This window comes from Bos mutus, chromosome 9, assembly GCF_027580195.1.
Source record: "Bos mutus isolate GX-2022 chromosome 9, NWIPB_WYAK_1.1, whole genome shotgun sequence".
NCBI classification, from domain to species: Eukaryota; Metazoa; Chordata; class Mammalia; order Artiodactyla; family Bovidae; genus Bos; species Bos mutus.
Window position 1 is genome coordinate 86633150 of NC_091625.1, and position 27957 is coordinate 86661106.

The following is a 27957-nucleotide window of genomic DNA, read 5'->3' on the forward strand; positions in this document are numbered from 1 at the left end:
AGCCTTTGTCATCCCCTTCTCCTCCCGCCTTCAATCTTTCCCAGCATCGGGGTCTTTTCTGATGAGTCAGTTCTTCGCATCAGGTGGTCAAAGTATTGGAGTTTCAGCTTCAACATCAGTCCTTCCAATGAATATTCAGGATTGATTTCCTTTAGGATTGATTATCCAAATATGATACGTTCAACAGTGTTCTGATACATTACCATTATTTTCACTTTGTAGATATATGTAAATATATACACATAGAGACATACTGATGTACACAAACAGTATATACTAAATCAAAAACAAAGGCAACGAGAATGTTTACACTCATTCAGGTGAGGAAATTCTCCTCAAATCAGAGAGCCGATCTAATGACGAAATCGGACCTTCTGTGACTTGACCCCGCCCCCGAACGTGGTGCGGCGGCCTAGAACTATAGACCCGCAGCTGCTCTCGGAGACTTCCGGGTCCCGCCCCGCCCTCGCCCCGCCCCGCCCGGCCCCCACAAAGGCCCCCGCCCCACCAAAGGCCCCGCCCCTCAGGCCCGCTAGGCCTCGGCCTCCAGCCCGCAGGCCCACGCCCGCCGCCCGCCCCCGGCCTGTCCAAGATGGAGGGCGCTCCGCGGGCGCCCCTCGCTCTCCGGCTGCTGTTCTTCGCGGCCCTGCCAGCCACCGGGTGGCTGACGACCGGCACCCTTGAGCCGCCGCTCCTGCCGCCAGCCCCGAAGGTAGGGCTAGGCGGACGCGAGTCGGCCGGGATCCTCGGGGAGAAGCCCGGGCCCGGGACTTGGGACGGCAGCGTCCGCATCGACACCTTCCACCTCCCCGCGGGCAGGCCGTGGACTGGGGGTAGGGCTCCCAAAGGGCTGGGAATGGTGGGAAGAAGCACCCAAGGAAACGGGGGCGGCGGGGACGAGGGAGGCGAGAGAGTGAAAGGGAATCTTTAACGTGTGGTTAAGCCCGGCGCAGCGGAACTGCTTGTTGCGGTAGTCTCGGCTGTTGCCGTCGTCTGGGCTGTTGCCGTCCTGACGGGCGTTTGCCGTCGAAAGTCACCGATCACAGCCTTTTGTAATGGCGCCTTCTTGGGGTAGAGCCGGGCTCTGGGGCGAGGCAGTGTTTATGTGCTAGGGAAACGTGGAAGTTGCTCAACGGGAGAGAGCGAGGGCGTTTCCAGGCCACCTGTCTGCTCCGGCGGGCGGCGGGAAGGAATGCCTGCCACCGGCGCGTGGGGCTCCGGGTGCGTGCAAGCCGGGTGCCTGGGGGCCTCAGAGGCAGAGAGACGGAAGACCCAGCGCCGACCCTGCCGGCCTGCCTTTAGCGGGCGGTGTTAGAGGAGCCGGTCTCTGAGCGCGGTGGGGCCAGGCGCGCCAGCATCCCCTGGGAACCTGGTAGAAACGCTCCAATCAAAAGCTCCAGGGTGAGGACCCAGCAGAGTGTTCCAGCAAGCTCTCCATCCAGGTGACCCCGAGGTGGGCTGAAGTTTGCGCATCACCGCGTGCTTGTACTGAAGGGTGACTGACTGGTTCTTACTGCTTTTGCTCGGGTAGGGGGGACTGTCGCTGCCCTTAACCAGTATTTGCCACTCAGCCGTTGAATGTGTGATAGGCGGAAAGTCTGAAGACTTGGCAATGCGATTAAACGACATAGGTGCACCTTTTCTTACTAATCAAGACCTGAATGAATACCCAGCAGTCAGGGGTGACTGACACCATAAATGTCACTGTTTTACCTTCACTGTTTTAAGAGTTACGGCGTTACCCTTACAGGCTACAAAAATAATAGCGTACCTTGGTTTCAGTTCTCTTGGGACATTCCAAGAAGCCACACCGTCCCAAGCTCTAAGAACCACTTATATACGAAGTGGACCACAGTTGCAGCTGTTCAAAAATATGAGATCGAGACCAAATTAAAATGAAGTAATTCCTAGAGTCCTGGAATTAGGAAATTGGTTATCCCTTTTCCAGATTTTAGAGATTTATCATAGTTATTTATGAATCCCAAAGACCTTTGAGTCTATTCCTGTTACATGCTTGCCTTTAGACTGCAGGCTGATAATACACCATACTGTGGGTTCTTACTGAGTTGTTCATTTCAGTTCTCCTTATGACTTCTGTCTGCTTTTGGAAAGTCCAGATCTACACTCATTTCGTTGGTTAAATGAATGCTCTGCAACTAGGAGGAGAATCTCATTCCTTGGAAGGTGTATGTGGGAAGCTGAGGCCTCTGAATCTAAACATTTATCAAAGTTGTATTGTGAAAATTTTCAAAGATACAGAACGTTTGAAAGAGTTTTAGAGTGGTTGTGCATATTTGATAGGAGTTTTTCTGTTGACTTTTATGTAGCAATGGTGTGTTTGAACTCTCCGCATCATGGTAACCACTGGACTACTGTGGTTATTGAGTATTTGAAATGTCGCCAGTGTGATTGAGGAACTGAGCTTTTAACATGTTGTTTAGTTTTAATTAAATGTAAATAGTCACATTTGGTTAGTGGATACCATATGCCAACTCATAACATAATGCACAACATAATGCCAACTCAGCCGACCATTTGTATTTTACTGTACTTGCTTTATCACACACGTTTTCATTTGTTTAGCTTCGTATCCCGCCTGACCTAAATGTAAGAAAATTGGTTGAAATCAGGAAAATTCTGTGTATGTCTTCAGTCACTCAGGTTTATTGGATTATAAGCATTTTTCTGTTTTGTTTACATATGTAAGTTGTCAGATGTTGAGGTTATACAGATTGTGAAGTAATAAAAATTTTTTTACAGTTCATTCTTCTGTTATTAAAATGACTTGGTCACCAAGGAGAGGGAGGCAGCCAGAGGACGCTTCTTTTCTTATATGTGTAAATATTTATTTCTTATATGTGTAAATATTTATTTCATTTATTTCCCTCAGACTTACTTTAAACCAGGTATCTATTACTTTTGTTCTTAGGAAGCCATTTTGTCCCAGGTGGGCAATTGTGAGTGACGGAATCAGAGGAGAATTGAAAATGAGTAGGGGAGACTTTAGTTCTGCCACCCTTTTCTAAGTGTACACTGCCCTGGATGACAAGCCTGTACTTCCAGTTCTGTCAGAGGCTCTTGGAAAGAACAAGAAATATGACCTGGCTCTGAACTTTGGTTTAGGAGGCAGGAAGGGATGAGAGTTTCTCCTGATGTGAAATCATTCAAGAGGATCCAAAAGAACGTAATTGGAGTTGGCCCTCTGGAAAATACAGTGTGCTCCTGTCTGTTCATTGTCTTTTCCAAAGACAACGGGCCCAGTTCTACTGGGCAGGTGATGTATGTAAGTGCAGTAAATTACTCACAATATAGGGTATGTTCTCTACAGAAAGGCAGAAGCTATAAAAAGGTTTCTCAGAAGAGCATCACTGGAGGCTTATCTCCAGACTGTTAGAAGAACAGTACTCTACAGTTTTAAAACAGATCGTCTAGCTTGGAAAGAATGAACTCTTGATGGAAATTTGGGCATAAAACAATACAGCCAGCAACTTAATGGTTTATTGAATGTTAGTTTGTTCTAAGAGATGAGTTCACTTGTTCTAACCCACACTTAATTCTAGATAAGGATGGGCCAGGAGAAAAGTGGACTGGAGCTGAGGAATCACTAGTCCTAAAGCTTCCTGGGCTCCTCTGGGAGTTGGGAAGTGGACCAAAGCCATCCTGAATAGATGGTATGGACTTACATGTTAGTATCCTGTTTATCAGGTTGTCCCAGGAATCAATAAACTCAGCCCATAAAATCACTGTCTTAGTCTCTCATTTGTTAGAAATATATAAAGTATTGGGGTTGCTCATGGTGCCAAGAAATACACTGGTATGTTAGTTTCATGTTTATGAATAATTTTTCTCTTTGAAAATTAAGAACCCCACCCCCCGCCAAAAGGCATTAAGAGGAGTCTTCTTTTTATTCTAGGATAACAATGTCTGTGAATACACTTAGGAAAGAATTTCATTTACAGATAACAAATTATAGTTCCTGTGACCCTGAATACTTAAAATAGTGCTTTCTTCTGTGTAGTAAGCATCTCATGAATAAACTTAAATATTTGAGTAGACTGTCTTTGAGCATACCATGAGAGGCAGTGAAACTGTGCATCCCAAATCCTTGTCCATGGGCATTAGAAGACACCTTTAAGAAGGATAAGAGCAAGTTTGTACGTGAAAACAATAAAGTTGGAAACATTTGATGTCCACTCTCATGGAACAAATAAATAAATTGATGGTATATTACACAATGCTGTTTAAAAAAAAAAGTGTCTACATCTGCCCACATAACTGTTTTAAATTAAAGAAGGTCCAGAAAAATACATGCAATATCATTCCACTTATAAAGTTCAGGAACAGATAAAACTAAACAATAGGTTGTTTAGAGAAAGAGAACACAGGGAGTTAAACTGTAAAGGAAAGCAAGATATGTTAACATGGAAGACAGGATAGGGATTCCTTCTGAGGGGCAGTGGGAAATGTGACAGAAAGGATCATACAGGGGACTTAGAAGATATGAATGACATTTTATTTTGCTCCTGGGTAGGAGATACATGGGAGAAGGCAATGGCACCCCACTCCAGTACTCTTGCCTGGAAAATCCCATGGATGGAAGAGCCTGGTGGGCTGCAGTCCATGGGGTCGCTAAGAGTCAGACATGACTGAGGGACTTCACTTTCACTTTTCACTTTCATGCATTGGAGAAGGAAATGGCACCCCACTCCAGTGTTCTTGCCTGGAGAATCCCAGGGACGGGGGAACCTGGTGGGCTGCCGTCTCTGGGGTCACACAGAATCGGACACGACTGAAGCAATTTAGCAGCAGCAGCAGGAGATACATGAGTGTTTATCTTTTCTTTTAAACTTTATATTTGCATATTACATGCTCAGATACATGATATATTTCATATTAAATGGATAAGTGTATAGATTATGAAAAACTTAAATTGTGAATAATGGCATTTAAAAGGCTGTAAAGGGAATTCCCCGGTGGTCTAGCAGTTAAGATTCAATGTTTTCACTGCTGGGGTCCTGGGTTCCATCCCTGGTTGGGGAACTAAGATCCTGAAAGCCACGCCCCCTCCCCCCCCCACAAAAGAGCTGTAAAAATGAACCTGATGAATTGTGTTTTTTTTTCTTTTTCCCTGATGAGTTTTTTAACAGTGTTCATTTAATGTAGTCATATGCGATCATACAGTAAGTATAATTGAGGGAGAAGAGAATGAACTGAGTTACTCTTAGTTCAGCAAATGCATACCTACCTGATTTGTGTATTTATTTTGCAGGACAGCATCAGAATTAATGTAACTACCCTGGAGGATGGGGAGGTGTCTAAAGAACAGGTGTGTCTTTGTTATGCTTTCATTATATCATTTAGCTAAATATCATGCAGACTATTTTATTTTTTATCTATACACCTCATTTAGTTAGATAAAGTATTTTTGACATGAAGAGTTTGTCATCATTTGTAAACCATTGGAATTAATGTATATGCTGCTTTATTTTAAGGTTGTTCTTAACATAACCTATGAGAGTGGACAGGTATATGTAAATGACTTCCCTGTAAATAGTGGTGTAACCCGAATAAGCTGTCAGACTTTGATAGGTGAGTACTGCTAAATTATTTCCATAATTATTGTGTTTTTAATAACACTAAATTAGTGAAACACAATTCTTTGACGTTATTTATTTCCATTTTAAATTAATAATGTACATCATTACTAGAGTGTATGATAACACTAATGGATTTAAAACTCTTTTCCTACTTAATATCGGTTATTTCTGGCATTTTCATATATTCTCTATCATGGCATTGATATTGCTCGGAACGGCATGTCTGGTAGGTTAATGACAATGTAAGAATGTGTCTCGAGGTAGTAAATAGGGATTTAGAAGCAAGGCAAAATCTCTTCACATTTGTAAAAAGCAAAGAGAAAAGTGAATTGTCTTTCTGCTTCTTCTACCTTTATGTCTGTATTACATTTTCCTTTTTAACCTTTTAAAACCTTGAGTTGTTTAAAGACAAGCAAACATGTTACATTGGAATATACCCACTGTTTGAATGACATAAAGAATATGAGAAATTTGTATAGTATTCCTGTTACCTATTTTAATATACAGATTTAAGGCAGTAAATATTTCTCTGAGCACTTGTGTCCTATATTTAATTCATTATGTGTCTTTATTATCATTCCATTCATGTTTTCCAGGTATTTATTGTGATAGTTCCTTGTCCTAGGAGTCATTGTGAAGTATATTGCTTAATTTTCAAACACTGAGGGATTTTTTTTCTTTTTTACTGATTCCATCTCTATCATCAGAGATGTAGCTGTATACTTTTAACCCTTTGAATTTAGAGACTTGCTGTATAGCTTAACATATGGTCAGTTTTCATAAATGTTGCTTTCCATTTGTATTTGAAAAGAAAGTTAATCATATAATTAGTTGGATATGATGTTCTGTATCTGTCAGGTCAAATTTGTTAATCACGTTCAGTCTTTTATGGATGTACTGATTTTTTGTTTGCCCTGTGAATTACTGAGAATGGTATGTTAAAATCTGCACCACGAACACTTGTCTGTTCTTTCAGTTTTGTCAGTTTTTGCTTTGTATATTTTGCCATACAGCATTACTAAATCCATGCAGATTTAGAGCTGTTACGTCTTCTGGTGAATCCACTCTTTTGTCATTATAATATGTCCTTATTTATCTCTAGTGATATTCTTGCCTTAAAATCAGCTTTATCTAAATATATTATTTTACCAGTCACTGTTTTTTGGCTGGGCGTGGAGGAGGGTGGTGGATTGTTTTGTGGTATGTTTCCATTTTTTTTCAGTCTTCCTGGGTCCTTATAATTAAGGTGAATGTCTTACAAGCAGCATATACTTGTGGTTTCTTTCTTTTTTTTTATTCAGGCTATCATTCTGTCTTTAATTGGAATTTTAATTTACTTATATTAATGTAATAAGTGATATGTTTAGATTCAGATAGTCTGTATTAATTATTTGTTTTCTATCTGTGTCTTATCTGTTCTGTTTTTTTCCTTTTTTCTCCTTTTCTCCTCTTCTGGGTTATTTACTTTTTGTTTCATTGTCCCCCTCTATCTTGTTGGTTTTTATATTATTTTACTGTTTTAATGGTTACCCTTGAGATGAGTAAACTCGTACTTTTATCATTTCCCAACCACTGCAGGAGTCTTAGAACACTTAAACTCCATTTATTCTCTTCTGCTTTTAAAATTTTTAATTCAATTTAATTTTTTTTTTTTTTTTTTTTAGCCTTGTGCCTTGAGGGATCTTAGTTCTCTGACCAGGGATTGAATCTGGGCCATGGCATTGAAAGCCCCAGGCCCTAACCACCAGACCACCAGGGAGTTCCTCCCCTTGCTGCTTTTGTGTTGCTATTTTCATGAATTGTAACTCTTTGTATTCCTAAACCCTGAGCACCATAAGTTGTTCTTAGTGTTCTCCTGTAGGCGGATGTTCTTTTGTGCTTACCCTCACAGTTACTCTTTCTTTTGCTTTTCATTCCTTCCTAAATATCTGTGTTCCCCTCTGGAGTTATTTCCCCTCTACCTAAAGAATTCTGCTCAGCATTTTTTCATTGCAGATTTCAGTGTCCATGTGCGCGTTCATGTCTCACATGTTTTCTATAGTTCTCAGTGAGAGAGTTGGTGTACTGCAAGTTAATCCATCATAGCAAGGAAAAGAAGTGCCATTACTGGCTTGAATAACATTCCACTGATGTTGTATGTATTAGGAGTTAGATGTGGGGTGCAGTCTGCTTGCTTTATTTATTATAGTCATCTTTCTAGTCATCCCAGTTGCATTGAGTATATTTCCTTGAAAGCTGAAGTAAAAGCCTGTCTTATCATTTCACAGGAATCTTTAAAACATTAAATGCAACTACAGCAAGAGTCTTCTATCCTTAATTCTTAAAAAAAATTCTTCTTTGTAGATGTATTAGTTATATTGCTGTTTTAACGGTTTAACCCAAACGTCGTAGCCTGTGACACTATTATCTCCTAGTTCCTGTAGGTCATAAATTTGAGCTTGGCTTAGCTGGGTCCTCTGACTCTGGCTCAGCTGGGAAAGGTGTGCTTCCTAGCACTCGTGGTTCTTGACAGGGTTCATTTCCTTGTGAATTGTTCCTCACAGGATGTTAGCTGGAGTCCCTCCTTCATGTTCTTGCCACGTGGGCCTCTCTGTAGAGCATCTCACAACATAGCAGCTGGCTTTATCACAGAACAAGAGAGACTGTCAGGGAGAGCACACCAGCAAGACACCAGTCACAGTCCGTATAATCTAATCACACACGTGACATTCCAGCACGTTCACTGTATTCTCTTTGTTCGAAACAAGTGTCTAGGTCCAGCTCGCACTTTATGGAAGGCAGTTACAAAGGGGCAGGAAGGCTGGAGGGGCAAGAGTCATTGAGAGCCATTTTGGAAAGCCGTCTCCCTCAGTGCAGAAAGTCAGAATATAGAGGGCTCTTGTTGTTACTAGTTTTATTCTGTAGCAGCCATTACAGATTTGGAGGAAGAGTCATATGCATCAGTACGCTTTGATGTATTGACATGACTGCCTTTTCTCATCTCTTGAGTCTCTGTTCTGGTGACTGGCCTTTGGGCATACGAGTAGGTTGACGAGCAGCCTACCCTTCCCTGAGGGAGACTGCTGGGTAAACAGTGAAAACACTGAAATGGACCACAAGAGAGGGGAAGCTTTCCAGATAGAAGCTCAGAGGATGCGAGGGAGGTTAGGCAGATGAGAGAGAGGGCACCGTAATGAGCCTGAAGGAGGAGGACCCGGCAGAGAACCACCAGCGAGGTCATAGGGTGCCGCTGAAGGCATCTGACAAGGACACTGTGTAATCAAAACCATGTGATGGTGAGATTAATCCGGCACCATCCTGTGAATGGTTGAAGAGGGAGGGATTACAGAAGGGGAGAATAGTTAGGTAAATACCTCAAGAGTAAGAGGCTAATGAACTAGGTGTTGGGTGGGGAGGTAGGTGGAGCTGGAAAGGACACACAGAAGAGGTACTTTGGATTTGGAATGGCCAAAGGGAACAACTGACTGGATAGAGGATGAGAGTGAACAAGTCGGAGGCAACCTAGTCATTCTTGTCTTTGGTAGTTTGGAGAAGGCAGAGGGGTTTATTAACAGAAACAGAGAAGTCCAGGAGGAACAGGTTTGTGAACTTAGATTGAGACCAGGGGTTAGGCCACTTGTTTCTCAATAAAAATGTAGGTACCTGTTTAAAAATTATAAATGCTAGCCTGTACCCCCTGAAATTTTAAGACTAGAGTGAGGCTTTAGCATCTGTGCTGTTCCCAGTTGATTCTGATATATAGTTAGGGTTTAGAACCACTAGACCAGATATTTGTTTTAAATTATGTATTTATAATCCTGGGTGGAATCACTACTTCACATAGGCTATAGAATAAGAACTTAATTCGTCCTCGCAAGGAACTCGCCCAGTTGAGACAGGTTTATAAACTAAGAACTACACTGTTAGTGCTTTAAATTTTTTTTATAAAAAGGCATGAACTCAGCATTTTAAGGATATGGTATCTAGAACTATTAAGTAGGTATTAATTAAAAATGTATGGGAGGGGACTTCTCTGGAGATCCAGTCGTTAAGACTTTACCTTCCAATAAAGGGGGTACAGGTTCAATCTCTAGGTGGGGCTAAGATCCCACATGCCTCACAGCCAAAAAACCAGAACACAAAACAGAAGCAATATTGTAACAAATTCAATAAAGACTTTGAAAATGGTCCACATCAAAAAATAATAAAATTTAAAAACCTAAGGGAGGAGAGTGAGTAACGGAGAGCATGCTGGATCAAGGGAACAGCTCTGTAAAGGCACAGCGTCGGCTTAAACGGCTGGGCCTGCATGCAGGATATCCGTCAGGGTTCCTTTTTGGCGGATTATTCCTAGCCAATAACATTGGAGGAACAGAAACAAAATGCTGCTTTTGCAGCAGTTTTGTTGGTTTCTAGTATCTTTTTCTATAGCATTCCTCAGGTTTATAAACCAATTGCAACTGCCACCCTCCATTGCTGCTGGGATGGGGGTGGGGTTTCTCAGCCAGAACAACAGGGCCAGTAGCCGATCCCACTCCATCCTTTGTAAGTGGGGAGTAATTACGGGGCTTTCCCTCCCTCATCCCCATTCCCGCCCTCCCCATCGATTAACCCTGTTGTGTAAACAGTTACACCTTACTGGTTCCTCGTAGCTAATCTATGGAAAAGAATAGGAAAGGTGTGGCAAGTGTGAAGTTCCATACAAAATCTGAAAGTCAGGCATTTTTCCCTTTAAATGAGTATAAGAATTGTAGGGGTTTGTCAAGTTGTCTTTGTTGCCATAGATCTGAAACATCAGTGAGGTCAGAAATAAAGGCAAAGATAATGGTGTACACCTGTCTTGTTCCATGTAAATGTCAACAAAATGATCAAATTCAGTAACTGATTTGGTGGCATTTTTTGTTCAAAGCTATCACTATTTTTTTTTGAACAGTGAAGAATGAAAATCTGGAAAACTTGGAGGAAAAAGAATATTTTGGAATTGTCAGTGTAAGGATTTTAGTTCATGAGTGGCCAATGACATCTGGTTCCAGTTTGCAACTGATTGTCATTCAAGAAGAAGTAGTAGAGATAGATGGAAAACAGGTAAGATAGTGTGCTTGCCATCTGGGAATTAATTGTAAAGATTTGTGTTCAGTGTTATGCACACATTCAGTTATTTATTTCTGACTTGATAAGGAAAGAAGCTACACTAATGTTGTCTGTATCTAATCATTTAGAATTGTCTTACTTGTTTTAGCATTTACCTGTTTAGAATTTAAAATCTTAATTTGAAAAAAGATCATATTCATACATGTTTATATCTCTTAAAATTATGATCATTATTAAATAGAGCAAGTAAGTGAAGAGATTGAATTTGGTTCGTAGCTCTGCTGCCATTTCTTCTGGCCAAGTCTCTCTTAAGTCAGTGAAACGAAACTGAGAGGAAACCTCTCATAGTGAGCGCTAAAGCACACTGTGTGTGATTAAAGTTGCAAATTAATTGTCTTAAAGAGGAATTCTGTGAATAGCACAAGTTTGTTAGTTTCAGAAATCAGGGAAGAAAATTCAGTTTTAGACTCTTGCCAGGTTGTGTCACTATTCAAAATAAAGAGAATTGCTTCTACTTTTTCATAGGCTCAACAAAAGGACGTTACTGAAATTGATATTTTAGTTAAGAATCAGGGAATAGTCAGACGTTCAAACTACACCCTGCCTTTAGAAGAAAGCATGCTCTACTCGATTTCCCGAGACAGTGACATTCTATTCACCCTTCCCAACCTCTCCAAAAAAGGTACTTCAAAGACCATTATTTAAAGTATTAAGGAAATGATTTCTTTAATTGGTAACTTTTTCATCATAGTTAATATGTTTGGAAGTAAGCTTCTTTTAAAAATGCTTTATAACATGAATTGCTTTATGTATCCATTTTGTAAGATGTGGTCTGTGCTGATGACAGAGGGACATTTTGCTGAAATCATCTAAAAATACATAATAAGAATTTCATTCACTTAAGTTCATTTAGAAGAGGAAATATCATTTTTTCCACTGAAACACAGAACTTAAAAAATTTGACTTTCTGTGTGACAGAATCATAACTGCTATAGCTCCCTTCTTACTGTCTTAATTTGAGGTTCCTTTCTGGCATTTAAATCTAAACAATCAAATGTTTCTTTTTCTCCTATCAAAAAAGTGGATGTTCTCACCATCTTAAATGTTACTGGTGTAAAATCCTAGAACTAGTGGGAGAGTCACCAGCACGTTCTTGGCATTTTGGTAACTTGGGTCTTCCTTCTCAGGAGAAAGCGTTAGTTCATTGCAGACCACCAGCCAGTATCTTATCAGGAATGTGGAAACCACTGTAAATGAAGCTCTGCCTGGCAAATTACCTGAAACTCCTCTCAGAGCTGAGCCTCCATCTTCATATAAGGTAAATCAGGTATTTGGGATTATCTTTATATGTGTTACAAGCATTTATGGTTATGGTAAAGAAGTGCTAGCGTTTAAACTGAGGTGGAAACCATGAGAATTGGATCCATGGGACATTGTTAATAATGAACTCATCACGGTTTTAATGTGACATTTTTAGGTATTCCTGTTTTCCTTCTTAGTAATGTAGTCAGATGATGATGGTAAAGGTGTTAGATTTCAGTTTGTTTGGGGGTCTTTCTCATATCCCCATCGGTCTGTTTATTCTGTGACTTCATGCATGCACACATGTACACACACGCACAGTCCCCTCAAGACTTTGTACGGTGACTCAGCACACTTGGTTGAGTGTACTTTCTGAAATCAGACTGCTTAGGTTTGAATCCTGGTTCTGCCACTGACTAGCTGTGTCAGCTGGGACAAGTTCCTAGCCTCTCTAACCTTTTTCTTTACGTGTACAGCAAAGTCCATAAAGTGATGCCTTTTCTATGAGGTTGTTGTAAGCGTTTAAATACGATGGGTGCAAATGTAAATATACATTGGCACCTGTTAAGTACTCACATATGATGATAATAGTATACTGCTGACCGGGGAGACAGGGTTCAGAGAGTATGGTGAAATCTCTTTATTAGCTAGGCCCCTTACTCAAAATAATTTACATTTAAATGAGCAGGATCTGTGTTTAGTAACAAAAGATTCCAGAGATGATTCTTTGAAGAGGTTCTCGCTGAAGGTTAGGTTAGGATTGCTTGCTTTGGGTTACTGGAGAAACCTCTGTCACTTTTTGAATGCCTGAACTCTGGTGCCCTTACTAATCTTACTCCATCTCTCTCAGAGCAAGGAAGAACAGACTCTTCAGTCCTTGCCCAAGTTTCTTCTATCACTGTTGAAGTACGCAGTGAACTCCCCATCACCAATGGGCATCACCGACTTGATGGACATGAGTTTGAGCAAGCTCCACGAGTTGTTGATGGACAGGGAAGCCTGGCGTGCTGCAGTCCATGGGGTCGTAAAGAGTCAGACACGACTGACTAAATGAACTGAACTCCCTATAGGGTTCCAAAAGCTACGAATATGTCTGTCACTCTTTCCTTCTGTTGTCTTCCAAATACTGGAAACACATAGTTGACAGGTCCATTCTGCGTAAGTGGACTAGCCTTCTTGTCATGCATGCTGATACTTAGTCATGTCTGACTCTTTGGGACCCCAGGGACTGTAGCCCGCCAGTCCGGCAAGAATAGTGGAGTGGGTTGCCGTTTCCTCTACAGGGGATCTTCCTGACTTAGGGATCAAACCCATGTCTCTTACATCTCCTGCACTGGCAGGTGGATCCTTTACCACTAGTGCCACCTGGGAAGCCCTTTATAGTTAGACAACACGTATAAATTGTAAAGGATAGTAACATGTAACAAACACTTACGCCCCTTTTGCTAGAAAATAATTTTTTAAATTGTGAATAACTTTGAGGTACATTAAAAAAATAAGATGTACCCATTTAAAATGTACAGTTCGATAAGTTTTGACATGTTACCACCTTGCAGTCAAGATGTATGAATGTTACCATCACCTAAAACTAGAGTTTCTTGAGCTCAAATGAAACTTGCGTATCTAATAAAAACTTTTTTTCTTTAGGTGATGTGTCAGTGGATGGAAAAGTTCAGAAAAGATCTATGCAGGTTCTGGAGCAGTATCTTCCCGATATTCTTTATGTTTTTGAATGTCATGGTGGTTGGAATTATAGGAGCAGTTATAGTAATAACCATCTTAAAGGTGCTTTTCCCAGTTTGTGAATACAAGTAAGTATTTCTCATTTTTGATCAACTTTAGTATTCTTAATGATTAAAAAGTAGTTGTATTTACTATACAGTAGAAAATAGAAAAATTAGGAAGAGTAAGACAAGTGGGGGGAAAAATAGTATATCTCTTTTTTTCTAGCCCATCTTTCAGCTTTAGCAAAATTAAAAGACTTTTATTGGCTACTTATATGGTCAAGACACTTGTCTTGGGAATTCACACGTGGCTAGGACAAACTCTGCTCTGTAAGACCTTAGTGTATTGGAGAGAAAGGGAACAAGTGTCTGTAATGGAAAATGCATTGTGTATAATAAGAAAGAAATGAAACAAGAGGGCTTCACTATGTATTTTCAACTGCAAAGTATCAATTTAAAATGCAGTAAATTTTTGAAGACCAGCAAGGTATTTTAGTAACAGGAGAAAGTGAAAGAAAGTAAAAGTGAAGGTTGCTCAGTCCTGTCCAACTCTTTGGGATCCCATGGACTATAGAATTCTCCTGGCCAGAATACTGCAGTGGGTAGCCTTTCCCTTCGCTAGGGGATCTTCCCAACCCAGGGATCAAACCCAGGTCTCCTGCATTGCAGGTGAATTCTTTACCAGCTGAGCCACAAGGGAAGCCCAAGAATACTGGAGTGGGTAGCCTATTCCTTCTCCAGAGAATTTTGCAGGCGGATTCTTTACCAACTGAGCTGAGTAACAGGAGAAATGCTGTTTAAAGATCTATGGTTGCATGCCAGTGGAGTACTAATTAGAAAGCTACTTGGGCCTAGTCCTCTTGCCCACTTTGTGAAATCTAGGACTGTGTATGCCATGGAGATCTATAATTTACCCTGTGATCTCCTACAGTACCAGCTAAGGATCTTCCTCTTACTCCTCCAAACTAATTAGTTTGGTTAAAGTGAACTAACCATCATAAATAAAATCAAGCAAAAATACCTAATCCCAGGTATACATTTAATTATAACCTCAAAGTAGCCCTGTCTTACTTTAGTTTTAATTTTTATATTTCAGAGGAATTCTGCAGTTGGATAAAGTCAATGTTATACCTCTCACAGCTGTCAACTTATATCCAGATGGACCTGAGAAAACAGCAGAAAACCCTGGAGATAAAACGTGTGTTTAGAACACCATCTCAAATCATGGACTCTGACTTAGCCTAATGGTTCAAATTTGCCACTTAAATATAATTTTCTTTAAGCCATTAAGAATCGGTTTGTACACTAGAGAAATTGCTAAACTCCTAAAGCTGTCTAAAACTTGATCTTTAAAGTGACAGTTAAAGTTCACCTTATTCTATAATAGGGCTGCCTGTTCTGGTGGTGAATTAAAAAAAATTTAAATGCAATGGAACAGAAGACATGTGAATAAACTTTGAAACTACCAAAAAGAAAAAAAAGGGCAAGACAAAATGCCAACGTGCCAATCCTTTTCAAAGTGCCTTTGTTAAGGAAATTATATACACTTAATTACTATAATATATAAGACTTTTGAAAAGCACTTTATGAAATTCTAATTTAAAAGCTCAAGAACTTAACACTTATTTTTTTATTCAGTAAAATGTGCCTTAATATTAAGTATGTGACTCAGTATAAAAATCACTGAAGTGTGTATATCATGATTTGATTGTATCCTGTACCAAGACTACTTACCTTGAATGAACCAGGATTTTAAAATAGTGACATGTTCTCACTCTAAAAATAAACTTTTTTTTTTGAAGATAGAAGTACAATGTTTTTGCAATAAAATCTTTGCCCATGTGAGTTACTTCTAAGAGTTCCTTTCATAACACTGGCTGAAACCAAGGGTCACATCAGTTAGTAAGTCCATCAATGTTGCCAAATTAGAATGTGCTTTGCTCTTTTGATTCTAAGTATAGTCCTGTTTCCCCTACAATAATGTTTGGTCTTTTTTTAACCATCACCCATATTGACGTATATTTTACAATATGATCTAGGATATATAGTTCTTACCTTTACTCCATGTTTTACTTTCTGTTCTATTAAAATTCTTTTTTTTAAGTTTTTTTATAATTGTAACCCATCATTTAAATGGCTTATTCGGTAGCTCAGTGGTATAGGATCCACCTGCAATGCAGGAGCCGCAGGAAACACGGGTTCGATCCCTGGGTTGAAAAGATGGAGAAGGGAATGGCAACCCTCTCCAGTATTCCTGCTTGAAGAATTCCAGGGACAGAGGAGCCTGGCAGGCTACAGTGCATAGGGTTGCAAAGAGTTGGGACAGGACAAGTGATTTAGCAAGCATCATTTAAAACACTTTAGAAGGAAATGACTCGATTTTAAAACCACCTTCAATTTTGGCTATAAATAGGTATGTGTAGTGGAAGAATGATAGTAAAGGAGTCATTCATTCTGCCTAGCTGTTTTTAATAAGGAATAACAGCCCTGTGTAATGTACTATGTCCATCTTCTAGACAAATAATATAGTTTACAATTTGATCCTAAAGTCACCCAGCAATTAACAGTTTATTTTTTTATATCCTTCTTCACTAAGTTGCTAGAAATCACCAGTTCTAACTTTCAACAATGACAGGGTCTTATTTCATCCTTTAAGCATAAGCTTGTAGCCTCTTGTGAGGAGAACAACGTAGGAGGCTTTCACCGGAGGGCACAGGCGCTGTGGTCAGCAGTTCCCAGCCTGCCTTCTCTCCTTACCTGTGATACTTGAGACCGTGGCAAATCATGCGGGCTTCCTGAGGCTCTGTTTTCTATGGTTGGGGTGATACAGAAAGTATTACTTTATAAGAAATTATAAATAGAAATCTTACCTAAAGTTTTATACCATTACTCTTTATTTCATTTATTTATATTTGTACTGTTAATTATTATTTTATTTACACTTTGCATCCATGAGTAATGGGTTAGTGACTTTTAAGGGTACAGTGAGCAGCACAAACATAAAGGTAGCTTCTTGCCTACAGTGCAGCCTTTTACATGTGGGCAGAATACAGTCAGGCAGGCAAGACTGTACAGATGTATGTATATATATATTTTTTTTTTTTTTTTTAAATTGCACAGTAAAATGAAGGGGCCTTTAAAGCTCTCTCAGAATGAGGAGGGAAACTGGCCATAACACCAGGCAGGAAGGAAAGTACACTGGGTGTGATCTGCCCGGCTACTTGTGTAAAAATATTCAGGGACTTCAAGTTATCCCCTGGCACCTACAGAGCTAGAGCCAGTCTTATTCTTCAGAAGCAACAGCAGCCACAGGCAGGGGAAGAGGATACACTCGCACGTGCGCATACAGACAGTTTTGCAAGCCAAGTAACAGCACTTTTGGTACACTTGTCAGTGAAAGAGAAACAGAGTAATGCGAAAGTAAAACAAGTTTGCTTGTAACTTGAAAAAATTGCCTTTATTCAGAATCATACTTTTTTTTCACTCTTACCATAACGAAAGTTTAAAAAAATATAGCGCTTGGTGCAATGAAATACTACATTTAATTATTCAAACACTTAATGCAAGGTTGCTCACAGTTTACATGTGAGAATTTAGCATGATCCAAACTCAAATATCCATTTCTCATATCTTTCAATGTCTGCAGCAGATACTGACTTTGAAACCTTTTTTAAAGCCATTTCAAAATCCTCCATAGTTGTAGGCATATGCATTTCTTCTCTTGAAAGATTTCTGATTTCTTCTGGGGTCAAACCTTCAATACGCCTTCTCATTGCCATCAAGGATGCATCCCTAGGTTTTAAATTAAAAAGACAAAAACCATAAAATGATGTGCTAGGCAAATACAAAACTGTGAACAGAAGATTTTTTTCAGTGCATGTGTTATTCTGTAATTACTTTATTATATATACATAAGTAGTACTGCACAGAATCTAGTATTGGACAATTAGGCCTGTTTTTGAGCTGTTTTGTTAGCAGTTAAATCTGAGCAAAAAGCCCAAGAAGTAGAAGGATATAACATGAGGGCAACTGAATTTAATTAAAGGTGTACCATAAAGAATAAGCATCACAGGGACAGGAGAGAACTTGTTGGCTGGAAAATTAAATATTTTCTACTGCATGTGTAAGAAAAACTAAACAGTCAAGTGGTCTCTCCTTTCCCCTCCTCTGTATTAGTGCTATTTTTTAAGGAGAAACTTCAGATTCAACTACCTCCTTGCTTTCACCCAGTTTGATCCTTAACAGCAGCCACCACGTGTGCAAAGTGACAGCTACAAAGGGTTTCATACACACATTATTGCTAATCCTCACATCAGCCCTGCATAGAATGTTTACTTTGGAGGTGAGTAAACCAGTGCAGTCAAGTACCTTCCTAATAATGTCCAAGCTAATACTAAGATTAGGTCCAAAGCTACTTCAATAACGTTTTGAAGTAGAGACCACCTTTTCTTGTTACTGATACTCCTATCACATTTATGACACTTCACTGAAAATGAGACTGTACTCCCCTCTGATGTGCCAAATCAATCTATACTGGACTACGTCTCCTATGGAACAATATACTGAATGAATGCACCAATGTTAATTTTTCTAACCCAGGCACTTGCAGCAGTCACCGTGCAGACTGGACTCTGCTCAGTCGTGCCTCGCTCTGCTTCCTCTGCGACCATGTCTGACATACCTGATATGGCTGAGATTATAAAATCTGGTAAGTCAAAATTAGACAGAAATAAATGGAAGAGGAAAATCCACTGCTTTCAAAAGAAATGACAACAGAAGTAAGCAGGCAAGTTTTAATAAGGTGTGTGCCGCCAATAAGCACCATACATTCTACAAGCTCTGCCTTCTTATTTTACTTTTAGCTGTTTTTTTAAGATGCAGAGTGTGGATCAAATTTAAATGACTGTGCTGCCCTTTTCATGTCAAAGAAAGGAGAACTACTTACAGGAGGGCTGAAGGCCATTCCTGCCTCTCCCATCTGCCTGTCTGGCCAGTGGGGAAGAAAACCAGTTTACATGCTGGTGAAGGAGGAAGCTGGGAGGGGTGGCAGTGAAATCTAGAGTAAAAAGCAAACTGGTCCAAGGTGTCCCATGGGCTGTTAAAATGCAGTGTAACCAGTATAACATTTTCTTTTGTTCAAATGATTTTAATTACTAGAATGTACACTTTTTAAAGTATGCAAATAAAAAGTGTTAAAACCTAAAACTTTTTTTTCTAATCCAAGACAATTACTGGTTATCTATTTTATATCAGTTTTAACACTACCTTCTTGAACATGTAGCTTTTAAATGAACCACAGTCTTCAGTGACATACAAGATAACCAAACAAGATAACTAGCACCAGCTAACACTAGCTTAATGCCAAAACGTGTGTCTCTGACTAGGTTATATAATGTGGGTCTTTATTCATCTAAATTTAGCATTAAAACTTCATAACAGAAGTTTACACTGACAAAAATCTATGCTTCCTAAAAACAAAACCAGAACCAGAAACAAAAACCTATACTTTCAAAATAATTCATACCTGCACACGTTGGTAATGTCCGCACCTGAATAACCCTCCATGTTTTCTGCTATACTCGCAAGGTCAACGTCATCAGCCAATTCCAGCTCACGGAGACTTATTCGTAACAGTTCCTCCCTGCCTTTTGCTATTGGGAAAAACAAAATATAAATGAATATATATAAACATAACATATAAAAATATATAAACATATACAGAAATACAAATCAATATAAACATAAATATCAATATAAACAATGTTCTATTTTTCTCCAGTCTACTTTCTGTTTTTCAATTCTTAGAGCTCATTTGCTTAAAAAATTTAACAGCTATTCCTCACTGAATTTAGTTTATTTTTAAATTTTTAATTGAAAAAACTTTTTTTAATTGAAATTTTTTTAGTTTTTATGTTTTTAATTGAACTGGTTTGTCTTTTAAAGTAATACCAAACTTCAAAATTTAGCAAAACTACTGAAGAGTCAACATGAGGGACTTTCCTGGTGGTCCAGTGGCTAAGACTCTCGCTCCCAATTCAAGCAGCCTGGGTTCAAATCCTGGTCAGGAAACTAGATCCCACATGACTGCAACTAACAGTTCGCATGCTGCAACTAAGACCTGGTTCAGCTGAGTAAATAAATAAAATAAAAAAATATTAAAAAAATAAAAGTTAACATGAGCTTCCTGACTCAAATGAAGATACCTGATGGTAATGGAATATAGATTCTTTTCTCAAGACGTCGTCTTAAAGCCTCATCAATATCCCAGGGAAAATTAGTAGCTGCCAGAACCATAACCATTTTGGAAGGGTCATCATTTTCAGAAGCACCTCCAACACCTTGAGGAAGGGTAAGAACATAGTAAAAAAAAAAAAAAGCAAAGTAAAGCAAAGCTCAAATACTTAAAGATCCTCAAATATTTAGCACAACGTTAAAAGCAATGTAATCATCAAGCCTCCTTAAGACTTACAAAGCAAACTGGTTACATGTGTGAGTTTGCAGTTCAAGAAAAATGAGTTTTTGCAGCATGTAGAAAATATGACTCAAAAACAGATTTAATAAAAAGACTAGTTCAGCAAAACTATGTAATAATTTAAAAAATTCTTCAAAACCATACATATCCCCCTCTAAGGCCAATTTATCTGCATTTGTTTCAGTTTCGTGGCTAAGAATGAGGTCAGCGTGTGTGACAAAAGGTGCTCAGTGAAGGAACGGCCGTTATTTCCGGCGTGTCCCCACTGTCAGCATGCCCAGTTCACTGCTGTCGATCTCCAGGGCCTCCTCACCAGCCCCTGGCCACTGGAGCTGGGGGTCAGCACTGTGCGTGGAGCTTATCATGCTTGTACACACGCATACCATCCATCTGAACCAGCAGCTCGGCCTTCACCCTTCTGCTTGCCTCGTGCTCTTCAGAAGTCCCTCTGCGGCTGCAAATGGAGTCTATCTCATCAATAAATATAGTAGCTGGAGAGTAAAATCGAGCCTGCAGGAAGAAACCAGGCAACACCAGGTTTTTAATTCCATTTAAAAGTAATCTACAGTTAAGCGCTTAAAAAAGAGTGGAGGAGCCTCCCACACTGTGCATCTCTCCCTCCTGTCCTAATACTGAGGAGAGAGGAGAGAATTGGAAGAGCTAAAATACAGCTTCCAGACTTATTGTATACTTAAATATTATATGGCAATTTCTATACTATTCAATACTCTAATTGGCTATATATGTCATATAAATACAGGATTATCCTGTACATTACAATGATACAGATAACAATAGTGGGAAGACATTTATAGATACTGATAAGTGTTCTAAAATTGAAGAAAAAATTTGTTAAAGAGAACCACTACCTTCTATATTAATAATATCACATAGATTTTTAAAAATATTTAAAATATATTTAAATTTTAATATTTTGTTTATATTTAAATTTATTTTAATGTAAATATATACAGTATTATATATATAATGTATAAATATATTTAAATTAAAATTTTTATAAATATAAATTCTCTCTAAGGAATTCTAACTAAATTGCCATTTTTCATTTGACTAATACAAGTACAGCTGACCCCTGAACAATTCAGGTATGAACTGCATGGGTCTACTTACATGTAGATATTTTTCAGTAGTAAATACTATATTACTACCTAGGCTGGTTGAATCTGAGGGTGTAGAGGAATTGTGGATACAGAGAGCTAACTATAAGTTACATGTAGATTAATCTTCACATTGTTCAAGGGTCAATTAGAAGAGTCAATAAAAATGGCCTTTTTTTTCCTAAGATAAAATTCATATAACAAAAAATTCATCATTTAAACCATTTTAAAGTACACAATTCAGTAATCAGCATATTAATACTATTATGCAACCATCATCACTGTCAATTCCAGAACATTTCAGTGCCTCCCCCGCCCAATAACCCCCACTGCTCTTCCCCAGCCCCTGGTGACCACTGATCTATTTTCTGTCCCTGTGCCTCTGCCTCTTCTGAACACTTCAAATTAATGGGATCACACAACATGCGGCCTTTGTGTCTGCCTTCTTCCACTCAGCATGTTTTCAGTGTTTATTTGTGTTATAGCATGTACAGTACTTCATTCTCTTTAATGGCTGAATAATATCCCCCAAGTTTATTTTTGTACCTTAAATGCATTTCTTTTTCCTCAAATCAAAGGACAGGGGAGATTGATCCACTGGTCAAGTATTACCTAATAAACAGCTGTACAAGATTCAGTAGTATCACCCTTTTCTTAAGGAGACAGAAGCAGCATTTTATCTATTTATTTTTGTGGGTTTTTGTTTTTAGTAGACTTTATTTTTTTATTGGAGTATAGTTGATAAGCAGCATATTATTATAGTAACTAATATTTACTGTAAATCATTTTTTAAATGAAATATCCATACTTACACAATCACCACACAAGAAAGCTTGAAACTAAATGATGGGAAGGATTTCTCAAAACAGAGCGTTAAGTGAACAAACAGCATTTTAAAAACAGAAGTCCACGATGGCAAATGAACACCACAGACTTGACCATGCAATTGTACTGGGTCCATCAACTCTTCTGACCATGAGGTTACAATCCAGTACCCTTGAACAGGCACTGTGCTGAAAGATTCTGCCTCCAAAGTACAGATTTACTTTTAGTCTGTTCACTTGGAAAATCCTAATATTAAAATCTGTTTCTTTCCTAGTTAAAAACTTGAATTTTAAGTCATCTATTCGCTCCAAATACCAGACCACCTGACCTGCCATTTGAGAAACCTGTATGCAGGTAAGGAAGCAACAGTTAGAACTGGACATGGAACAACAGACTGGTTCCAAATAGGAAAAGGAGTACGTCAAGGCTGCATATTGTCACCCTGCTTATTTAACTTCTATGCAGAGTACATCATGAGAAACGCTGGGCTGGAAGGAGCACAAGCTGGAATCAAGATTGCCGGGAGAAATATCAATAACCTCAGATATGCAGATGACACCACCCTTATGGCAGAAAGTGAAGAGGAACTAAAGAGCCTCTTGATGAAGGTGAAAGACGAGTGAAAAAGTTGGCTTAAAGCTCAACATTCAGAAAATGAAGATCATGGCATCTGGTCCCATCACTTCATGGGAAATAGATGGGGAAACAGTGGAAACAGTGTCAGACTTTATTTTTCGGGGCTCCAAAGTCACTGCAGATGGTGACTGCAGCCATGAAATTAAAACACGCTTACTCCTTGGAAGGAAAGTTATGACCAACCTAGATAGCATATTCAAAAGCAGAGACATTATTTTGCCAACAAAGGTCCGTCTAGTCAAGGCTATGGTTTTTCCTGTGGTCATGTATGGATGTGAGAGTTGGACTGTGAAGAAAGCTGAGTGCCGAAGAATTGATGCTTTTGAACTGTGGTGTTGAGGAAGACTCTTGAGAGTCCCTTGGACTGCAAGGAGATCCAACCAGTCCATTCTGAAGGAGATCAGCCCTGGGATTTCTTTGGAAGGAATGATGCTAAAGCTGAAACTCCAATACTTTGGCCCCCTTATGCGAAGAGTTGACTCACAGGAAAAGACTCTGATGCTGGGAGGGATTGGGGGCAGGAGGAGAAGGGGACGACAGAGGATGAGATGGCTGGATGGCATCACTGACCTGATGGACATGAGTCTCAGTGAACTCCGGGAGTTGGTGATGGACAGGGAGGCCTGGCGTGCTACAACTCATGGGGTCGCAAAGAGTCAGACACGACTGAGTGACTGAACTGAACTGATTCGCTCCAAAAGGATAATACCATTTTAAATTAAGGTATCTTTTTACTTGGATTTTTAGGCACTATGTACAAACAATTTGGTACTTTCTTTTCAAGAAACAGGGGGGGAAGATAAACTGGATGGAGGGAAAGAAAAAAGCAAACATGCAAGAAAATTTGTAATTGAAATTTTAGCTAGCAACCATCAGAACCAATGACAAAATCAAATTTCAAGCAAAAACTACTAGATTTGAGTTTTCCCCCATACTAAGGGTACATAGAAAGGTCTAAATTAAAGCAGAGGCTATGTGGCACACTTAAAATTGGGTTTGGATGACCTGGGAAAATATCATAGAGAGATGTGGAAGAGGACACCAACTGTTTCTTCTGCCTGCGCAGCACCCCTTCTTATGATAAGAGAAGCTCTCCTTTTCATTTGTACATAAATCATCTCTTTCTCATTCTTACTCCACTACTTCAAGTAAGGCCAACCTCTGCTGGAGTCCCAAGGAGAGAGTCTAGGCACAAGCGTGTGACTCAAGCAAGGCCAAACATTAATCACCGGAGTTTTGCTGGAACAACTGAGAAATGAGGACTAATTCTCAGGGATTACCATTAGGACAACAAAAATAAGATTTAAACCTCTAACGGTGATCTTAGTCACCATATGGATCTGCTAATGTCAAAGTCAACCCAGAGGTAAAAAGAGCCAAATGTTTAGACAAAAATAATTCCCAAGGACATCTGAACTGCTGGATCCTGCTAGACCTAAAAATCTAAAACGTAACCTGATAATTCCCAGTTATGTCACCCAACATACTATTCTTATTGTTTAAATTGATTTGATTACTTTTTTTTCCCCTTTATCAGCTGCACCTGCAGCATGTGGGCTCACAGTCCCCAACCAGGGATGGAACCCATGACCCCTGCATTAGAAGTGCAGAATCTTAACCACTGGATCACCCGGGATTAGATTTCTGACACTTGAAAATGAAAGTTCTTGACAATATAACAAAACAATATACAGTTAAGTTTTTAAGTGTCTGTACCAACTCATGTGAAAAACCCTGGACAGATTTTAATATTTAAGTGGGACTACCCTAGTGCTACAGTGGATAAGAATCTGCCTTCGAGAATCTGTAGGGGACAGTGGTTTGATCCCTGGTCTGGGAAGGTTCCACATGGTCATAGAGCAACTAAGCCTGGGAGTCACAACTACCAAGCCTCAGAGCCTGTGCTCCACAGCAAGAGAAGCCACTGAAACCAGAAGCCTGCACAATGCAACTGGAGAGTAGCCCTCACAGCACACAGAAAGCCTGGACAGCAAAAAGGACCCAGTGCAACTGAAAATAAATCATTTAAAAAACAGTATTTGTCCATGTATGGAAGAAATCAACACAATACCATAACGCAATCATCCTTCAGTTAAAAATAAATTAATTAAAAATAGTAATGATAATATTTAAGTGGGCTTATTCAAAATATAGGCCTTGAGCCATGCTCACTTTGAGAGATTCTGGTGGGGCAGGGCACATAAGAGAGAGGCAGTCATCTGCAGAGCAGTCAAAACCAAGACATAAGAGGCAGTACAATTTTACTCCTTGAGAGAGTCCACATGATGAAAAGGAGAAAATCAAGCTGGTTTCAAGGGAGCCATAAACAAAATTCAGAGAGGCAGGAGCTCTAAACTGCAGGCACTGGTTTGTGATTGAACCTCTGATCAAGTGAGCAGCTCAAGGTAGCACCCTCCGGATAAGATTTAAAGATAGTTAAGATTTTCCTAGGCAATACCAGGGAAGCCAGTAAAAAATAAGTTGTTTGATACATTTTATAAACTGCACTATAAAAAGAAATACTACAAATTAGCACTTTGTAAGAGGTTTTCCCTCATAGAAGAAAACAGTCCTTTTTCCTCAATACAAAACCCTACCTTATATACCTATGGCTGATTCATACTGATGTATGGCAGAGGTCAACACAGTATTATAAAGTAATTATCCTCCAATTTAAAAAAATAAATTAAAAAAATACAGTAAAAAATAAACTCCCTACATTAAAAAAATAATCAAATAATTCTTAAACAGTAATAGTAAATACTAATGAGTTCTTATGAGTCAGGGTCTATATTAAGCAGCTGAAGTGCACTGGCTGAATCCACCCTCCAAACATTAGAGGTCAGTTCAGTTTAGTCGCTCAGTTGTGTCTGACTCTGCGACCCCCATGGACTGCAGCACGCCAGGCTTCCCTGTCCATCTTGAACTCCCAGAGCATGCTCAAACTTATGTCTGTCGAGTCGGTGATGCCATCCAACCATCTCATCCTCTGTTGTCCCCTTCTCCTCCTGCCTTCAATCTTTCCCAGCATAAGGGTCTTTTCCAGTAAGTCATTTCTTCACATCAGGTGGCCAAAGTATTAGAGTTTCAGCTTCAGCATCAGTCCTTCCAATGAATATTCAGGGTTGATTTCCTTTAGGACTGATTGGTTTGATCTCCTTGCTGTCCAAGGGACTCTCAAGAGTCTTCTCCAAGATCACAGTTTAAAAGCATCAATTCTTCGGCACTCAGCTTTCTTTATAGTCCAACTCTCACATCCATAGATGACTACTGGAAAAACCGTAACTTTAACAAGACAGACCTCTGTTGGCAAAGTCATGTCTCTGCTTTTTAATATGCTGTCTAGGTTGGTCATAGCTTTTCTTCCAAGGAGTAAGTGTCTTTTAATTTCATGGCTGCAGTCACCATCTTCAGTGAGTTTGGAGCCCAAGAAAATCAAGCCTGTCACTGTTTCCATTGTTTCCCCATCTATTTGCCACAAAGTGATGGGACCAGATGCCATGATCTTAGATTTTTTAATGTTGAGCTTTAAGCCAGCTTTTTCACTCTCCTCTTTCACTTTCATCAAGAGGCTCTTTAGTTCCTCTTCACTTTCTGCCATAAGGGTGGTGTTATGTGCATATCTGAGGTTATTGTTATTTCTCCCTGCAATGTTTATTCCAGCTTGAGCATAAACATTAGAGGTAGGTCCTAAATTACTGTCCTCCTCTTATAGATAAAACAACTGAGCAATAGGAGAGGAATTCTCCCACAGGTAGCTAGCTGGGAAAGTGACGGAAGTGGGATCTATACCAGGCCATCTGACTCTAATGACCCCATACTTAGCCATTCATTCTACTGAGCTTACATTTTTAAACACCAAGTTATTCTGGAATACTGGTAATTTTTTCCCCTGAAGAGAATTTTTCAAAATGATTTGAGAGGTTCTCTATCAGACACCTACTGTGGGATGGACTATTAATAATCCATAAGAACCTGTCAGAATTTACATCCTGCCTTATGAATTATCACAGTTGAAGGAGAAAAAAATGGGAACTGAAACAGGAAGAAGCCTTTACAGAAAATGGATAACGTTAAATTGTAAGGGTTTTTGTTTTGTCTTATTCTGAGCCTAGGAAGGAAGATATAGTATAATGTTAGCATGATCATCTAAGATTTTGGCCACCATGACTAAAAATGTACATCTTTGTCACTATTTATATAATAAATGCAACTCTGTGTTCATGCATATAACTAAACAATTTCTTAAATGAGGTAAGATGGAAACAGTTAAGTGAAACTTAAAGTCCAAAGTCTAAAAGCTACTGAATTCAACCCACTCAGTCAGAACTTGTTGAATTATATTTCATCTACTGATACTCAGATGAATGGCAGTGGAAGAAAGAAAAAGAAACTCAAAGAAGCAAAGAACTGAATTCAAAGATTATGTCATTAAATTCCAGGTATTTGATACAGTGAATAGATCAGAGGTAATCTCAGTTCCATATTTACTTGTGATTTTCACCTTTCCCCATTATTTACCAATACTGAATTTACTATATTATAACAAAGCCTGGCTTAAAAAACATAATAATTTCACATTCCTATAGCAGCAGATCAGTAATGCAGATCCCATAGCATAAGCATGTCTGTAAGCTAACAGCCATTCCTCCAGAGAAAAGGAGTCAAAGAGAAACACAAGTAATTCATGTTAGTAAAAAGTTTCTAAGGATGGAGGAGCCTGGCAGGCTACAGTCCATGGGGCGCAAAGAGTCGGACACGACTGAGCAACTTCACTTTTTCTTTTTCACTTTCTTTCAAGGGCACAGGAACCATACCCTGGGCACAAGCGCATACTGCCTGGTGATTCTACACCATGGAGTTAGTTACAATTAATTTTCTTCCCTTCTAGAAGTAAAGAATCATTAGAGTTGTCTCAAGCATTCACCATTTCGAACAGAAGACGAACAAGCTTCTCAGACTCTCCTCTGTATTTGGAAGTCAGAGTTGATGAAGAGACATTGAAGAATGTTGTCTTACATTCTGTTGCTACTGCTTTAGCAAGGAGGGTCTTTCCTGTGCCAGGTGGGCCCACCATTAACACTCCCTGTTGGGAATATAACAGTGTCAGCAAAGGTTTGTATGTCGTTGTTCTAATTCACAAGAATTCCATTATTAAGAATCAGTCTTCAACCAACTTACACGTAATACTGAGATAAGTTAAAGACAAAGAT

The 27957-nt window shown here is 39.3% G+C and overlaps 2 protein-coding genes and 1 long non-coding RNA gene across 6 annotated transcripts in view; 2 read left to right on the plus strand and 1 right to left on the minus strand.

Moving 5' to 3' along the window:
* Nucleotides 1-518: 518 nt before the first annotated feature.
* On the plus strand, nucleotides 519-15538 carry GINM1 (glycosylated integral membrane protein 1). Its single transcript, XM_005908057.3, has 8 exons — nucleotides 519-712; nucleotides 5270-5326; nucleotides 5493-5589; nucleotides 10510-10661; nucleotides 11193-11349; nucleotides 11855-11985; nucleotides 13617-13780; nucleotides 14790-15538. The coding sequence occupies exons 1-8, from the start codon at nucleotides 593-595 to the stop codon at nucleotides 14899-14901; spliced, it is 990 nt and encodes a 329-aa protein (XP_005908119.2). The 5' UTR covers nucleotides 519-592; the 3' UTR covers nucleotides 14902-15538.
* Nucleotides 15539-16765: 1227 nt separating this feature from the next.
* The window catches only part of KATNA1 (katanin catalytic subunit A1), a 34699-nt gene continuing 23507 nt past the window's right edge, over nucleotides 16766-27957 (minus strand). For 2 of the 4 annotated variants that reach the window (XM_070376848.1, XM_070376849.1), the window contains 5 exons: nucleotides 27672-27830; nucleotides 20549-20675; nucleotides 19897-20031; nucleotides 19218-19344; nucleotides 16767-17485 (listed from right to left, as the gene is read on the minus strand). In XM_070376848.1, coding sequence (XP_070232949.1) covers nucleotides 17287-17485; nucleotides 19218-19344; nucleotides 19897-20031; nucleotides 20549-20675; nucleotides 27672-27830 — 747 coding nt within the window. In that variant the 3' untranslated portion in view covers nucleotides 16767-17286. Of the gene's footprint in view, nucleotides 17486-19217; nucleotides 19345-19896; nucleotides 20032-20548; nucleotides 20676-27671; nucleotides 27831-27957 lie in introns of all 4 variants that reach the window. The other 2 variants (XM_070376850.1, XM_005908055.3) reach the window with 2 other exon arrangements.
* On the plus strand, nucleotides 17492-27764 carry LOC138989180 (uncharacterized). The gene is made up of 3 exons (XR_011465407.1): nucleotides 17492-18401; nucleotides 22383-22462; nucleotides 27636-27764. It is a non-coding gene; the product is annotated as an uncharacterized lncRNA (long non-coding RNA).

Excerpts from the sequence above, each read along its gene's own strand:
- GINM1 (XM_005908057.3), top strand. The coding sequence starts at position 593 with ATGGAGGGCGCTCCGCGGGCGCCCCTCGCTCTCCGGCTGCTGTTCTTC. Across the intron at positions 10,662-11,192 it reads TAGAGATAGATGGAAAACAG|GCTCAACAAAAGGACGTTAC; the intron begins GTAAGATAGTGT and ends ACTTTTTCATAG. Across the intron at positions 11,986-13,616 it reads AGCCTCCATCTTCATATAAG|GTGATGTGTCAGTGGATGGA; the intron begins GTAAATCAGGTA and ends TTTTTTCTTTAG.